At 34.5% G+C, this 15,384-nt stretch overlaps 4 protein-coding genes across 4 annotated transcripts; 3 read left to right on the top strand and 1 right to left on the bottom strand.

The window, feature by feature from the left end:
• Positions 1-3,321: 3,321 nt before the first annotated feature.
• On the top strand, positions 3,322-3,624 carry MONOS_14174 (uncharacterized protein; the record flags this gene model as incomplete). Its single annotated transcript, XM_067866954.1, has 1 exon — positions 3,322-3,624. The coding sequence occupies one exon, from the start codon at positions 3,322-3,324 to the stop codon at positions 3,622-3,624; it is 303 nt and encodes a 100-aa protein (XP_067732442.1).
• Positions 3,625-9,787: 6,163 nt separating this feature from the next.
• MONOS_17192 (uncharacterized protein) lies at positions 9,788-10,174 on the top strand (the record flags this gene model as incomplete). Its single annotated transcript, XM_067870088.1, has 1 exon — positions 9,788-10,174. The coding sequence occupies one exon, from the start codon at positions 9,788-9,790 to the stop codon at positions 10,172-10,174; it is 387 nt and encodes a 128-aa protein (XP_067732441.1).
• A 2,267-nt stretch (positions 10,175-12,441) lies between these two features.
• On the bottom strand, positions 12,442-12,771 carry MONOS_14175 (uncharacterized protein; the record flags this gene model as incomplete). Its single annotated transcript, XM_067866955.1, has 1 exon — positions 12,442-12,771. One exon carries the CDS (start codon positions 12,769-12,771, stop codon positions 12,442-12,444), a length of 330 nt encoding a protein of 109 aa, XP_067732440.1.
• A 2,324-nt stretch (positions 12,772-15,095) lies between these two features.
• MONOS_14177 (uncharacterized protein) lies at positions 15,096-15,359 on the top strand (the record flags this gene model as incomplete). The annotated part of the gene is made up of 1 exon (XM_067866956.1): positions 15,096-15,359. One exon carries the CDS (start codon positions 15,096-15,098, stop codon positions 15,357-15,359), a length of 264 nt encoding a protein of 87 aa, XP_067732439.1.
• Between the last annotated feature and the right edge of the window lie 25 nt (positions 15,360-15,384).

Here is a 15,384-nt window from a genome sequence, read left to right as displayed (position 1 = left end):
TTTTGTATTATTATCCGATGTTTTCCGGTTTGTCATGTTCCTTTTAAATTTAATATATTTATATCATACAATTTTGTTGTTTGGTATTTTTGAAAAAGTTAGGATAAATCCTTTTGATGAATTTGAAACATAAGTTTTTGAAAAATTTTTCTTTTATAACATTTATTCTTCTTTTTAATGAATTATTACAGCACGCATAGCATTTTGGAATTAAATATTCCAATCACAATAAAAGAATAAAGAGGCTTTTCTCTCATAGAAATTTTTATGTATTTCGAACATTCATTTTATCCAAAAAGTTTGATTTTGTGTTAATTATTATTATCACATGTAAGATTACAGAAAATCAGTTATTGATCATTACCTTTTTTTCATTGGAACCTAAATTTTATTGATTATTCCTAGCTATTAGAACTCATTTTATAAAAACATGGGTAATTTTTTTCCAAAAGTTCCTTTTGTTTAATTTTCAAATAGGGTCAGTAATTTATCATATCCACTTTTTTTTATCGAAACCTAAATTTTGTGGCTCACAGGAGCACTTTTCGAAAAAAATAAATAATAGAATACATTCAAATTATTTTTATTTACTATTCCTGAGAACATTTTTGATTTTTTTGATTTTTTTAATTTTAGTGAAAAGATCAGCCGTTTTTTGTTTTATTTTTTTAGATCAAAGACTTGCTCATATGGGACAAAATATTTGACTTCAGGCATTTTCATTGAAAAATTATGCACATCAGATGAACTTTTTGTGATCAAAAATTTGAAAAAAAATGGGTTTATTTTTTGAAATACATGCGATGTCACACAACATGTTGTTATTATATCAATGATATTTGCTTGCAGATATGAAAATCTTATTTATTTTGATATCTGGTTTAGTTAAAAAAATGTTATAAGTGAAACAATTTTTTCAAACTTTGTGCATAAAAAGCTTGAAAGTCCATATTTTCCCCCATATTTTCACGAGCTTTTTGTTTTGAGATTTTTTAGTGTTGTTATTGTTATTGAACAAAACTTCTTTATAATTTTGGTTATTTTTAATTGTTAAACACTTCGTTTTTTTATTATTTTTTGTATTTCACTAAATTTCGACAAATTGAAGAATGTAATTGAATAAATATGTTTTTTCATTTATTGAAATGGGTGAATATATCAATTATCAATAAATAAAGATATGCAAAAGGAAAAAAATCTCTATATTTTTATAACAGTGATTATAAAACTGAAATACTTGTATTTGCGTTTTATCACTTTCTTTGCTTCAAATCATGTTGTTTTATTTCAAAATTTTTGTGACGATCATATCAATCCTTTTTTTCAACTGTTTTTCAACATAAATAAACAAAGTGATTCAATTGTCACAAAAAAATCTTCAATTTGTCGAAATTTAGTGAAATACAAAAAATAATAAAAAAACGAAGTGTTTAACAATTAAAAATAACCAAAATTATAAAGAAGTTTTGTTCAATAACAATAACAACACTAAAAAATCTCAAAACAAAAAGCTCGTGAAAATATGGGGGAAAATATGGACTTTCAAGCTTTTTATGCACAAAGTTTGAAAAAATTGTTTCACTTATAACATTTTTTTAACTAAACCAGATATCAAAATAAATAAGATTTTCATATCTGCAAGCAAATATCATTGATATAATAACAACATGTTGTGTGACATCGCATGTATTTCAAAAAATAAACCCATTTTTTTTCAAATTTTTGATCACAAAAAGTTCATCTGATGTGCATAATTTTTCAATGAAAATGCCTGAAGTCAAATATTTTGTCCCATATGAGCAAGTCTTTGATCTAAAAAAATAAAACAAAAAACGGCTGATCTTTTCACTAAAATTAAAAAAATCAAAAAAATCAAAAATGTTCTCAGGAATAGTAAATAAAAATAATTTGAATGTATTCTATTATTTATTTTTTTCGAAAAGTGCTCCTGTGAGCCACAAAATTTAGGTTTCGATAAAAAAAAGTGGATATGATAAATTACTGACCCTATTTGAAAATTAAACAAAAGGAACTTTTGGAAAAAAATTACCCATGTTTTTATAAAATGAGTTCTAATAGCTAGGAATAATCAATAAAATTTAGGTTCCAATGAAAAAAAGGTAATGATCAATAACTGATTTTCTGTAATCTTACATGTGATAATAATAATTAACACAAAATCAAACTTTTTGGATAAAATGAATGTTCGAAATACATAAAAATTTCTATGAGAGAAAAGCCTCTTTATTCTTTTATTGTGATTGGAATATTTAATTCCAAAATGCTATGCGTGCTGTAATAATTCATTAAAAAGAAGAATAAATGTTATAAAAGAAAAATTTTTCAAAAACTTATGTTTCAAATTCATCAAAAGGATTTATCCTAACTTTTTCAAAAATACCAAACAACAAAATTGTATGATATAAATATATTAAATTTAAAAGGAACATGACAAACCGGAAAACATCGGATAATAATACAAAACCTAAATAAAAATCAATTAACAATAAAATGAAAAAAAAAGAGAAAAAAAGACAACATCTTGATTAATATATGGCACTTTCTTTTTGAAAAATCAGAGATCTTCCCGTTATTGTTTTTTTTCAAATAAATTATAATATATCCAAAAACGATCGTGCACAATTTTGATATTTATCACAAGCAAAATACATTTCTCATTTTTTCCTTTTTTCCCAAACCAAAATAGCTTTTTGTAATATAAAAATTTAAGGGATATTGATTTTTTATTAACAATTCATATTTTCATTGATATGTGAAGAAGTCATTGGTTTCATAGTATGTTTTTCAAACATCTTTTTATTACACTGTTTTTAATGGTACTTATAATTCATTATTCTTTGATAATAAACAATAATTTGAGTGATTGTACACTTGTTTGAAAATAGAGCGTGAATCAAAAAATGAGTTATCATTTGCATTGAAATTGTATTTATCATGTATGTTCTATAATTTGTCATTATTCTTTTTTGTTGTTTTATTTTTTTAACAATCATTTTTTAACAAAAGAAAATAACAAATTAATCATTCTTTTGTATTTTTAGAATTATCATTTTGAAAAAAGTTGAAAAAACGGCACTTAGAACAATACTTATTTTTGTGAAAATTGCTCAGCTGTTTATTCAACTTTGTGAAAAAAATGATAAGAAAAGGATGGTAATTGATTCATTGAAAGAAAGAGAACGAACAGCTGCTCAGATATTATTCTGGGTGGCAAATGGAGCACTCCACTTATTTGACGAAATGGAAAACCCACTTCAATCATTGACCAAACTGAGTCTCCCATTGCTGTTCTCATAACACATGGTTATCTGCATTGCGATACACTCTGAGTGTTCTTCTGATGACAGTTCAGATTCGTCTTCAATCTCTTCATTGAGCATTGTTTCTTCCTCCTCCAATATTTCGTTGATGAGCGAGAGATTCACAGACTCACCTCCTCCTTCATCAGCGTTTGAAGATGATGAAGGATTCAGAAATGAGTGTTTGATGTGGAAGGCACCTGAGCTGGTGATCAACAAGAAGATGGGAGCAACAAAGAGCTTTGTTGCATTCTCGATTGGGACGATGCTGTTGGGATGTCTGACGCTAAAAGTGCAATTTTAGGGAAAATGGAGCCAAGTATGTGTGGAAGAAAAAAGCGAACTTGGAGAGTCCAATCTTGAGTAGCTAGCGTCTCATCATATTTTGTGTTTGCTGAAGTGCACACTCCATCAGAAGCGTGAGAGTGGAAGATTCTGAACGAGCTGCAGCTTTTGTTTGTTGGGAACTTAAGTGAAAGAGCAGCGTTTGTGAAGATGTTGAATGCAATTGACCTGAAGGAAACAACATAAGATGGCGAGCAAAGCCCAACTGTGAATACTTCAAACAGAAAAGGATGTTCAAAAATTGAAAGGTGAATAAATGCAGGATATAAGTGTTCTCTGTTTGAAAAACATTTTTGTTTCCAAACCGATCTCATTATTTTCATTTGTAATATTGAGAGAGCTTCTCTCAACAAAGTTTGGTTTTGAACATTATCACATTTCCTCTTGTATCAGATATCGAGTTTTAAGTTTTGTCATATTGAGCGTCACTAAGTTTTTTCCTTATATTAATAAAGAATGTGCAATTTTTTTTTTGAGCAATTCTTTCATATTTGAATATTCATGTTTAAAATTCACTTGTCCTCAATATTTTTTAAAAGCAAGCTTTTGTTGTTTTTGCATATTTCAAAATAAAATGTTTTAAAATTTTAGAAAAGTTGAAATTATATAATAAATGCAAAATATGAATGATTGAGTTGATTAAATGTCGAATCAGTTCGAAAAAGCATGATTCAAAAAAGCTGATTTATGTTATATTTCATTTTCCTCCACCCCTCCCCCTCCTCCTCTTCTGCAATATCCTCCACTCGATCCACATTCTCCATACCCACCTCCAAAATCAAAACATCTTTCTTCTCATCCACATCTTTCACTGCTCCTGCTTTCACTCCAATTTCCAAAAGCCCCTCCTCCTCTGATGCTTCTCCCTTTGATTCTTCCTTTCCGCCCTACATTTTTGTCTCGCTCCCTGATTACAGCAGAGACCTCTTCTCTGGCGACAAGCTTCGGCAGCTCTGAAACAGTTGTCTGAGACAAAAAGCAGCACGAGTCAGATGCACTGACAAATGAATCCATTTTTTTCAAACAGAAAAAAAAAAATAGATGATCTTCTATCCGAATAAAGTTGCTGCGCTGCACAAAATAGATCATACTCCATGGGAAGAAAGCGCGAAGATTGTACAATGCATTCCCAGATGACCAGATCTGGAAGGGTTTCTCCTCCCTTGCTGCGAAAGCAATTGAGAGGAAAAAAAATAAAACAATTGAAGTTTCTTTTTGTTTCCAACTTTTTGTGAATCGGCATGAGGCATCATAATTAACACCTTCTGCTAAGCTTTCTTTCCAAACCTTTCTTTTTTCTTTGTGCAGTATTTTACTGCGTCCTCATCATATTTTCTTTCCTTTTTCTCGTTATGTTTCTGACTTCCTCATTAAGCTTCTTTTTCAATAATTTTCCTCCTTCCTCTTCTTTTTTTTCGTCTTTTGAATCCTCATCATCTTTTTCCTCACAAATCTTCTCCCCTTCGTTCAGCTCTGTTTTAATCATCTGTTTCTTCTTCCTCAAGTTTTTTGCCGTCAGCTGTTCAACATATATGAAGAATGAAATCAGTTAACATGAAACAGCCACAATCTGTTCTGTGCCATCATTTCCAACTGCTCATATCATCTGCACTACTGAAGTAGCCGAAATGTGCTCGTAACGAAATCAGCTCTTCCTTTCTATCATCTCAGGGAGAACTCTTATATTTTGTAATGCAATGCAATGCATATACGTCCTCGTATGCATCAACATGTTCTTCCAGAACAATAAACGTCAGTCTCTATTTTCTTTAGTGCAAATATAACAATAATCGGTTCAATTTGCGGATAATCAATGTCTTTCGTTGGTAATAATCTGTTGTAAAAGTTACTTAAATGGAACCCATTAAAAAAGACTTCAGTGTCTGTTCCCTATCAGCCTTGGTGAAATAGCCATGCGATTAATGACAGCGGAAAGACTTCAACGGCACACACAAAGCGCGCTTGCCTAGGCCTTCTTGTCAGAAAAGATGACGAACAATCTGTAGATTTCTCAAAAGTCCTTGAACATTTTCCAATAATTCCACTTAGCTTCTCACACTAGATTTTCATTTCTTTTTGCTTCACGCTTGATGCTGCGGCTAATACACCTGATTCCACGAGAACAACCCACACTGAATTAGGCTTTCAACGCAAAAAGTGTCGGTACAGACGGTTGACCCACAGCGGCAATGTCGCAGAGAACAAAAGGACTGTTGGTCAAAAATATCAGCGGAGAGGTTGACAGAGGAAGAAGTCGGGCCTTGCGAATAAGGAAGGAGGAGGAAGAAAATGATCCGAAGGAAACTGGAGGCGGCGACTGTGACGGAATTGGCAAAGATGGGCTTTGTGCTGGATCAGGCCATCCAAAGAATGCTTTGTCATGTTCACTTTCACCTTCTCTGTTTTTTTTGCTGCTGTTTGAAGCATCCTGACGTAATCCAAAGGTGAATTCCATAATCCTCTCCACATCTGGCTTAAACCCAAAGTCCAATATCCTGTTAATCTCATCAACTGCTAGAAACAACAAGTACAGAGGCTTCTCATTTTTCCCTTTATTGAACTTTTCTTCTCCTGCAAAAGAGTATCTTGAGCTCGAGCTGCTTTCGCTTGGGTCCTTCTACAGGCAGATGCTTCTTCGTTCGATCAGATCTATTTGTCAGTAGGTTGTTGCAACTACCGTGAATGTTCATCTAGTTTACATGCAACACCGCTCCGTGATCTATTCTCCACATTCATCGTTTCCACATATTAACAACCTGTTTATGGTTTCACTAACACTCAAGTGGAAGCCTTGAACTAAAGAACACTGTATTCAGCGGCTTTTCCAAAAAAATCTCAGCAGATTCTGTGAAAGAAGAATATGAGGAGAATAAAAAAAAATGAAGGTTTTTCAATGTCTGGTCGATATGCAATTTTTGTACTTGAAGGAGAAATGTCATTAATAATGTGTTCAACAAACGCTCAATTTGAACGGAGAATTTTTTGGTATGTGCTGTGACAATGAATGTTCAACGTTTGTTTTCTTTTCTCCACGACTTAATTCATCTGATGTATTTTATAACTAACAATTCAAATTCTTATCCAAAAGAACATACAATAATAATATTCAAATGGATAAAAACGATGAACGCTCCAGCAATAACAAACCAAGAAAATCAGAGCATTTCATTTGCAATCAGAGTGAATGAGTTAAGATATAAGAAACACTCTTCACTCAATAATGCATTTTGCTTTATATGTGAAAAATAAATTGAAACAAGATTACTAATACATAACGCCAAAAGATAATTAAACCCTTATCTAAACACTTCATAATTTAAAATTCACAGAGTTTGTTTCCCTTCACACAGACCCTTCTAAAATTATCAAAAATTGATCTTTGATAAATAACAATCCTTTCATGTGATAGTTTTTCAAAATTTCAAATTTCAAAAACAAACCGGAAAGAAGAAAGACTCTCAACATGGGTATCATGAATATAGAATAAAATTAACTGGTTTAAAAATCTTTTTGAAAAATCAGAGATCATCTGGCAATTATTTTCCATCAAATAACAAATAATATGTCAAATTACATTAATGTTTCTATAAAGCACAAACTTAGTAAATAACACGATTCTTGCATTTTATTTTTTTTTTGAATAAACCAGAATAGAATTTTTAATAATTAATCTGATAGGAGGTTTTTTTTTATTTTTCCTGTTTTCATCTATCAAAAGCATTGTGAAGCTTTTTATTTATTTTTCATATATGCATTCTTTTTATATTTTGAATTGTGTTGTTTAATTTAACATGCTAATAATTTAGTTGCAAGAAAATGACTCAAAACATGTTTCATGAAATAAATAGCATGAATCACAATATTTTGTGTTTCTTTTATGGGAAAGACTTTTGATAAATAAATAACGATGTTTGTTGCATTTCTTTTTGTTGATTATTTTGAAAAACAGTTACTTGAAATAAAAAATAATTACGTATTAATTATTATTATTTTTCTTTTGCATCAACAATTCAATGCAATAGAAGATTTATTGAATTCAAGGAGGATTATTTGTTGTAATTGGAAGGCACTGTTCATGCTTCTGCATCGAGAAAAAGAAGAAGTTCACTGGAAGCTGCGTATTGAAAATTACGGAGCTGTTGAATTCCGATGACGTCTTCCGCGGATTCTGCCAGTAATTCATTATCCTCTCCAACTCTGAGCTACCCAGCGATTCGCTTGACTGAACATCATAAATGCTTCTTCATCCTTTTCTGGCAGCAAATATTTGTGTTCTGCTTCTTCTAAAGCTGCATCTATACCGCATCTGCCTCGCCAAAGAGGAGAAGCTCAAAAGGCTTGGCATTTCGTTATTGGACGTGAGCACTCCCATAACCTGTAACGCACATTGCGTTATCGTCTCTGGTTACAAACAAAAAGGAACAAGTGCCGGAGAAATAACAAGCGTCTGATTTTTCTTTTCCTTTGCGTCAAATGAGTTTTCTTAAGACAAGTTCGGAAGAAAACGAGGACACTTAGGGGGATCTTCCTGTGGATCATCCAGCTGCTTGTTAGCTTTTTGCTCGGTTTTGAAGGATGTACAATTGTCACCTTGCGAGTTGTGGAACGAATGATGCAAGAGATGCGAGTGACAAGAGTGATCCGAGTTGTATGGAAGAGGTTTCTTGTGGATGACGACGTGTGTCTTGTGTCTTGATGAGTCCGCCACGCAGAATTAGTGGAGGCATACGAGAAAGCCCGAATAAGCAACTGTTCGTTCATTGCTTTCTTCTTCCTCCTCTTCTTCCTCTTCTTCCTCTTCTTCCTCTTCTTCCTCTTCTTCCTCTTCTTCCTCTTCTTCCTCTTCTTCCTCTTCTTCCTCTTCTTCCTCCTCCTCTTCTTCTTTCACTTCCTCTTCTTTCACTTCCTCTTCTTTCACTTCCTCTTCTTTTTCCTCTTTATCATCTTACCATGAATCCCCTCCCCTCTCTTCTGCCCCGTCATTCTTCAAGCAGCGCCCTCATATCCACTTCAATGTATTCGAAGATCAGCATATGGAGTTCAACGTGCACGGGAAACTCTAATCAATGCGACTGCTCAAGCAGACCATCTTCAACCGGCTTCTGCTCCTGATAACATTGGCAGAGTTGTCGTGAACAGAGGTGAAGCTTTGCATATGCAATTTTAATAGGTTCCGTTTCAACAACAGCTGCTGCTGCTGCACCTACAACAAGCACAATAACACAACCTGCAGATCCAGCTTATGGACTCTGACTTGTCTTTGCACGTAAAAGCTCCTTTTTCAACCCCTTCACTCTTCTTAAGCCAGACAGTCGGCACCATCCCGAAGATGCAGTTGCAGTTACAGTTACAATAGCAGAAGTAGAAGCAATAATTGCACAAGCAGCCAATATCGCAACTTCGATGCCTTGAGCAGCCAGCTCTCCTTCGCAATAACACTCCTTTTGAATATGGCGAGTGCAATAGGGCTGACGTTCCAGCAGTTCTTTCCCCCTTTGCACAGTTTGAGCGGCAGCGTGCGACTGTGTTTTGACTGCTTGGCTGCATCAGCCTCACCTCTGCCTTTGGAGGCGTTTCGCTGCATGGCGAAGCAGGCGTCTACGCTATGCTGAAGCTGTCTCACTTGTACAGCGAGTTTTATCATCAGGTGCGATCATTCAAACGTACTCCGCACAAGTCGTTCTGCACACGGGGGAGGATCTAGTCGTATTCTGGGGCTGGCGGAATTGCAAATGCAACCACATCACCTTCTTCTGCTTCTGTTTTTGGCTCTTCTTGTTAATGTGGTTGAAGAAGCGGAAGTTCAGTGCAGAGTAATTTGAATGCAGAAGATGGAGCAGTCAAAAGAAAGTGGAAAAGAAGTGCAAATTGAAAAGACGACAGAGAAAAAAAGAGAAAACTAACGAAGAAAAAAATGCAATCAGCCTAACATTTGAAAAACCAGAGATGAAGTGAACCACAAACTGCACATTAATTATCCGCCACGCAGCGGCAATGGAAGTGGGAATAGCAACAAAAACAACAGTGTTATTTCCTCCTCTTCTGCTCTGCAGATGAGCTGCGTGCACGACCTGTTCGACAGCTACCTGACAAAACAGAGATTGGCAGTGATTACGTCTGGAATGAGCAACACTGCACAGGGCTTGTCGATCATCTTCCTGATTACTGTGGAGTCGACTTCCACTCTATTCCAGTTGATACGGACGATCTGTGCACTGGAATTTCTTCTGGGTGACCTAGCCGTGCTGATGTGTGTGCTGAGGAGGCAGAACATCATCATGCAGCTGATGAACAGGGTGTATCGCCGGGTGCTCGCAGACTACCGCTTCATTTTGTATGTGATGCCTCTCATTCCGCATTTCTCCGTGGACTTTTCGCAGATCATTGCGATGCTCTTCTTCGTGGTGATAATTGAGAAAAAAGAGTCGGTGCTCGATATGCTGAAGTTTATATGCGACCCGCAAATGTTAATAAAGCATTTAAAGCAAACTGTGCTTAAAAGAAATTAAACATCCTTCGAAGGCAAAAATGACTGAAAAATTTCCCACGACGAGCTACAATAGCGGAGAAGGAAAGAAGTTTATTTCAGTCCAGCCCGTGTGGCAACAACAACATCTTCATCTGCATATTCCACAAGCTCTTCTTTCAAACTACAGCAGCTGATACCTTCCTTCTCTTTTGCTGCACTGCCTATGAGCAGCACCCTAACCACATCAACCGCTTCTTTCTTCTTTATTTTCTTCTTCTTTTAATTCTTCTTCTTCCTCTTCCTCTTCACTCGTTGGCTGCTTGCTGTTTGAATGATGTAGTAATCATTGTAGACAACTTCTGTCTCAATTGTATTCAGCATACACGGAGCAATGAAACGGCATTCAATAGTGTGAAGAAAAAGAGGGAAAGACTGATTCCATAACTATGGTTATAAAGAGATTTGTGAAAAAGTTGGTTGCTATTTGATGTTTTATGTTCATGAATCTGGAAAGCGCGAGAGCGTTGGCGTCTGTAAACCATTTCATTCATATTTCTCATCGTTTTGGCCTTCATTAGCAACAGGTTGTAATTTGATAAGCGTGTACGCGAATCAGGCAAATTTCTTAAAGAAGGAGGAAAAGAAGCTGTGGTTGCGGAAGATGGATGAAATGCATTGTCATTTATCTAAGAAGTCACAGGAGACATTGAAACCGATAATTCAGATGAAAAATTATTTTAGAGATGCATTTTCTGCTATTGGGGCGAACATTTGATCGTAAGAAACTACCATTAAAGTGTTTTCAAAATTTTCATTCTTCAACTTCTTTCATTGTTTGTTCTGTAATTCAAATTCAAAACTTTAACAATTTTTTTCAAAATAAAGATTAAATGTGTACGTCTGATTACAAAAAAGCCAAAAATGAAAATTTCAAAACAAACTAAAAAAATTTGCACCTTCATTTTCAAAAAATTGACTATTGATTTGTGATATTGGCAAAATTTATCACATATTCAAACTCCTTATTTTGTTTTGAAAAAAGAGAATTTCAACAAAGTTTGCGTGTTTTTCTTTAAAGAAATCAATTGTTATTCTGAGCTCTCCATCATTTCTACCAATTGTGCCTTTCTTTCATTGCAATAACTCACAGAATAACTATGATTGATCGAAAATAAATAATAATAATATGCAAAGAATAATTGATTTCTTTTTTTTTAAATACAGAACAACTTGAAAATGATAGTTTTTTGACAAATAACAGCAGATAATTGATTTGAACAACAAAATAGAATTTTTGAATTTTGTGATCTTTTAAGGGTGGCAAATTAAAGTTTTCCGACTTTTCAAAAAGAAAGTGCCATATGGGTAATTCTTTTTGAAAAGTCGCAAACGTTTAACTGATCTGAAAATTAGATCAAAAATGATCAAAAAATGTTGATCATTCCGTTCCCATTAATAAAGAAATTTTTTTTAAAAAATGCTTTTTTCGCAATTATCTTCAAGCAGGAAATCTCAACTATGTGAAGAACTTTTCAAATTTTTACAATTTTGTACAAAAAATGAAGAAAAATTGTTCATTCAATATTTTTTGGAGCATTCTTTGGAAGGAAACAAAATACTGCAGTATTTGAATGAAGCATTGAATGGTTGTATCTATTAGTATTTTCAGTCATTAAAAAATAATTTTGAAAATCGTTTTCAATGGATAGAAAAGTTTAACAAATTGCTGTTTCATTCCGGTTTGTTATACGACATTCTTGATAAAAAGAACAAGATTCTTTTGTTGGAGTCGTTTTTGAATGCTGTTACAGAAAAAGATTTGCGCAATTCTCAATGGAATTGCACAAAAAATAATGTTGACCATGCAAAACGGATGCTCAAACTTCACGGTTACTCTGTTCAAAACAGTGAAAGAAAAGCATTACCAAAAGTTAGAAATCGTTTGCACTTCACATCTTTAACTTCAATAAAATAATATAAATATTCAGCTTTATCGAATTATGATTTTCTATTTTGTGAATGGTGGTTAAAGCGGAATACAACTGAAAGTGGTAAAACTCAAAAAAAAAACAAAAAGTTACTCATTGATTTGTCAGATGATGATATTGATTTTTTGAAAAATCCATCACACTTGACAGTTGAGAACATTTCTTCACCCATTTTATTTCAACTGTCCAATTCAACGAATTTATCTACTTCACATGCAAACACTTTTAAATATCCATATATCGAACAAGATCAAATACAAAAAACAATTAGGAACAAATTCAACATCAATTCAATATCAGCTTCATTCACCCCTTCTGCCTAAGCAGCACAACCAGCTCGCTCCACTGCCTCATTTGATTCATCTGCCTCGTCTGCTTCATCTGCTTTATTTTCTTCATTCACCCCTTCTGCCTTAGCAGCACAACCAGCTCGCTCCACTGCCTCATTTGATTCATCTGCCTCGTCTGCTTCATCTGCTTTATTTTCTTCATTCACCCCTTCTGCCTTAGCAGCACAACCAGCTCGCTCCACTGCCTCATTTGATTCATCTGCCTCGTCTGCTTCATCTGCTTTATTTTCTTCATTCACATCTTCTGACTCATCTATCTCACTGTTAACATCATCCGCACCAGTTGCATCATCCACCATATTTATCTCTAAGGAAACAACTTTACTTACAACAGAAGAATAACAGAGAAAAAACCGTATTATATTCGAACGAGATTGTATCAATAGAAACACAAATTTGATGAATGAAATAGATGGAAGAATTTTTTTAAAGAATGAAGAAAGAATTTTCTTTTCCACAAAATATGAACTTTGGAAAAATATGAGAAAAGAAACAGGTTTAAATATAAGTTTTTCTCATTTTTGCAAAATGTCTAAACACGTGAAGAAATCAAAAAACAGAACAGATATATGCAATCTGTGTTATCGAAAGAATTGTTTGGAAATAAAAATGAAAACAAACGAATTAACAGATGATGAAAAGGAAGAATTAAGAATCTTGAAAAAGCACGAAATTATTGAAAAGAAAGAAAGAGAAAAGTTCAACAAAAATCTTGATGAGCTAAAAGAAAGTGAGATTCTGGTTTTGCTTGACTTCAAGCAAAACTGGACTCTTCCAATCAGACAAACTCAAATATCTCGAGATTTCTATGAAAAGAAAGAAGTCTCTCATCTGGGAATAATTGTTTACATGATTCAAAAAAACATTATTGTCAAAAATTGTTTCAACTTCTTTTCAACTGTTTTATCAAAAGACAGCAGATACGCAGTTGACTGCCTTGAAACAGTCCTCAGTAAAACAAAAAATCAATTTAAACAAATAACCTCTTTGAAAGTGTGGGCTGATTGTGGCCCACACTTTCGAAATGGAGCATTCCTCCACTTTGTTCTTTATCCTTCATCTTCTGTTTTAAAAAAATTCTCATCCACTTCGCTTTCCTTTTTTGCTGAAGGTCACGGAAAAAGCGAAGTGGATGGAGAATTTGGGGTCCTCTCGAGAGAAACGCGGAACTCTCGAGAGGACATCTCATCTGTTGATGAGCTAATCTCTTTTTTCAAAAAAAGATTTGACTCATCAACAGATGAGATAGGAAGTGCCTCAATCAATAGGCACTTCCTCCCATACACCCCTCGGCTTCAGGTGAGAGTCTCACCGAAGCTGAGGGTTAAAGATTTAAAATTAAATCTTTTATGGAGCAGCGAAGAAGGAAGAATTTTCGCTGCTCCATACAACGAAGAAGAAAATACAAGATGGAGTGAAGTGAGGGTTGCTGTTTCTTTCGAAAGAGCAAAGAAACAAGCAACAAGCAAGAAGTATTCTTGCTTGTCATTTCCCACTGGGAAACAAACGCTTGCACTTATTCTTGGAAGATATGAAGGGAAAAAAGAAAAGTGCAAGCGTTTTGAAATCCCGAGAAACGAAGAAGAAACAGACGAAGAAACAGATAATTTTGATAATGAACCAAGATGCACTTATTCTCAAAATGTTTGCCAATGAGATTTTGAAGATGATGAAAGAAGGAAGGAAGCTGTTATTCTTTCTGATGAAGAAGACGAAGACGATGACGTTGAAGAAAAAGAAAAAGATAATGAAGAAGACAATGATGATGAAGAAGATTATGAAGATGAAGAAGATTATGAAGATGAAGAAGATTATGAAGATGAAGATAATGGTTGCAGTTCCACTTAATTAGTATCATTACAAACATTTTGAGTTCATCAGATTATGACGACACGCATCGACTGATAACTTTCTTTATTTATTTTCTCCATTTCAATAGTTTATCGTTTCATAAACAATTGTTCAAATAAAGCAACCAATTATAAATTTTCATCATTATCTTCTGTCTTTCTCTTTTTGGTTCGATATCTGTTTACGAACCTTCTTTTTGATTATCTCGTAAACGATCCGACTCCAACTACCTCATTTTCACAAGCATTTCAATCTCATCCAAATCTCCATCAAAGTCTCTGTCTGAATCGTCGTCGTCACTGTCGTTTCTTCTCCAATGGTTATGAATTCTGCTTCTCCCCATCTCGTCCATCTTCATCGCTATTTGCATAATCCTGTCGCTTGGACTGTTGCCTCTCTTGTTCCCCTATTCGCCTTCATTCAGAATCTTCTCCAGCTGATTCAGCTTTCTTTTGTCTCCTTTTGACAGATTCCCTCTTGATTCAGTGAGCAGTTGCACGCTCATCATCTGTAACAGTGTTTCTGCTGCTCTTTCGCACTGCTTTGACCCTTTTCCGAGTCGCGGTCTGCCTTCTCTGTGTCTTCGTTTCTTCAAATAATTCAAGAAAAGGGGCAATGGAGGAGATGGAAGGAGGGCTTTCTGGGTGAGCGTGAACGCGGTGGAAAAGGGTATTCGCAACGCAGCTCAGAAATCATCGTTGAGAGAGCCGAGAAGAAGTATGCCTGTGTTGATAAAGAAACGTGATCGTTGCTGCGATTCATCGAAGCGACGATGGAAGATGTGAGGCAGGACAAAGTGAACAGCCTCGTTCGCGAAGAGGCTGTTCCATTTCTCAGACGAGAAAATGGAAGGTCATCATCATCGTCTTCGTCATTGTCTTATGGAGACGTCGACGAACGCTTCGAAGTCTTCAAACTTGTGTCTATTATTTCAATGTCTTCTGATTGGGTAGCTGTGTTTGCTTTGTTCGTGGCTTCTTCGACAGAAGCTTCTTCCGCTTTTGTTAATTTTTGCTCTTCTTCTGGCTCTTTCTGAGTTTGTTGTGATGGTAATTGATCCC

The sequence above is a fragment of the Monocercomonoides exilis genome (assembly GCF_001643675.1).
Source record: "Monocercomonoides exilis strain PA203 chromosome Unknown scaffold9-1957334, whole genome shotgun sequence".
NCBI lineage: Eukaryota > Preaxostyla > Oxymonadida > Polymastigidae > Monocercomonoides > Monocercomonoides exilis.
The sequence above is the reverse complement of the archived record's forward strand: the minus strand, read 5'-3'. Positions and strand labels throughout refer to the sequence as shown.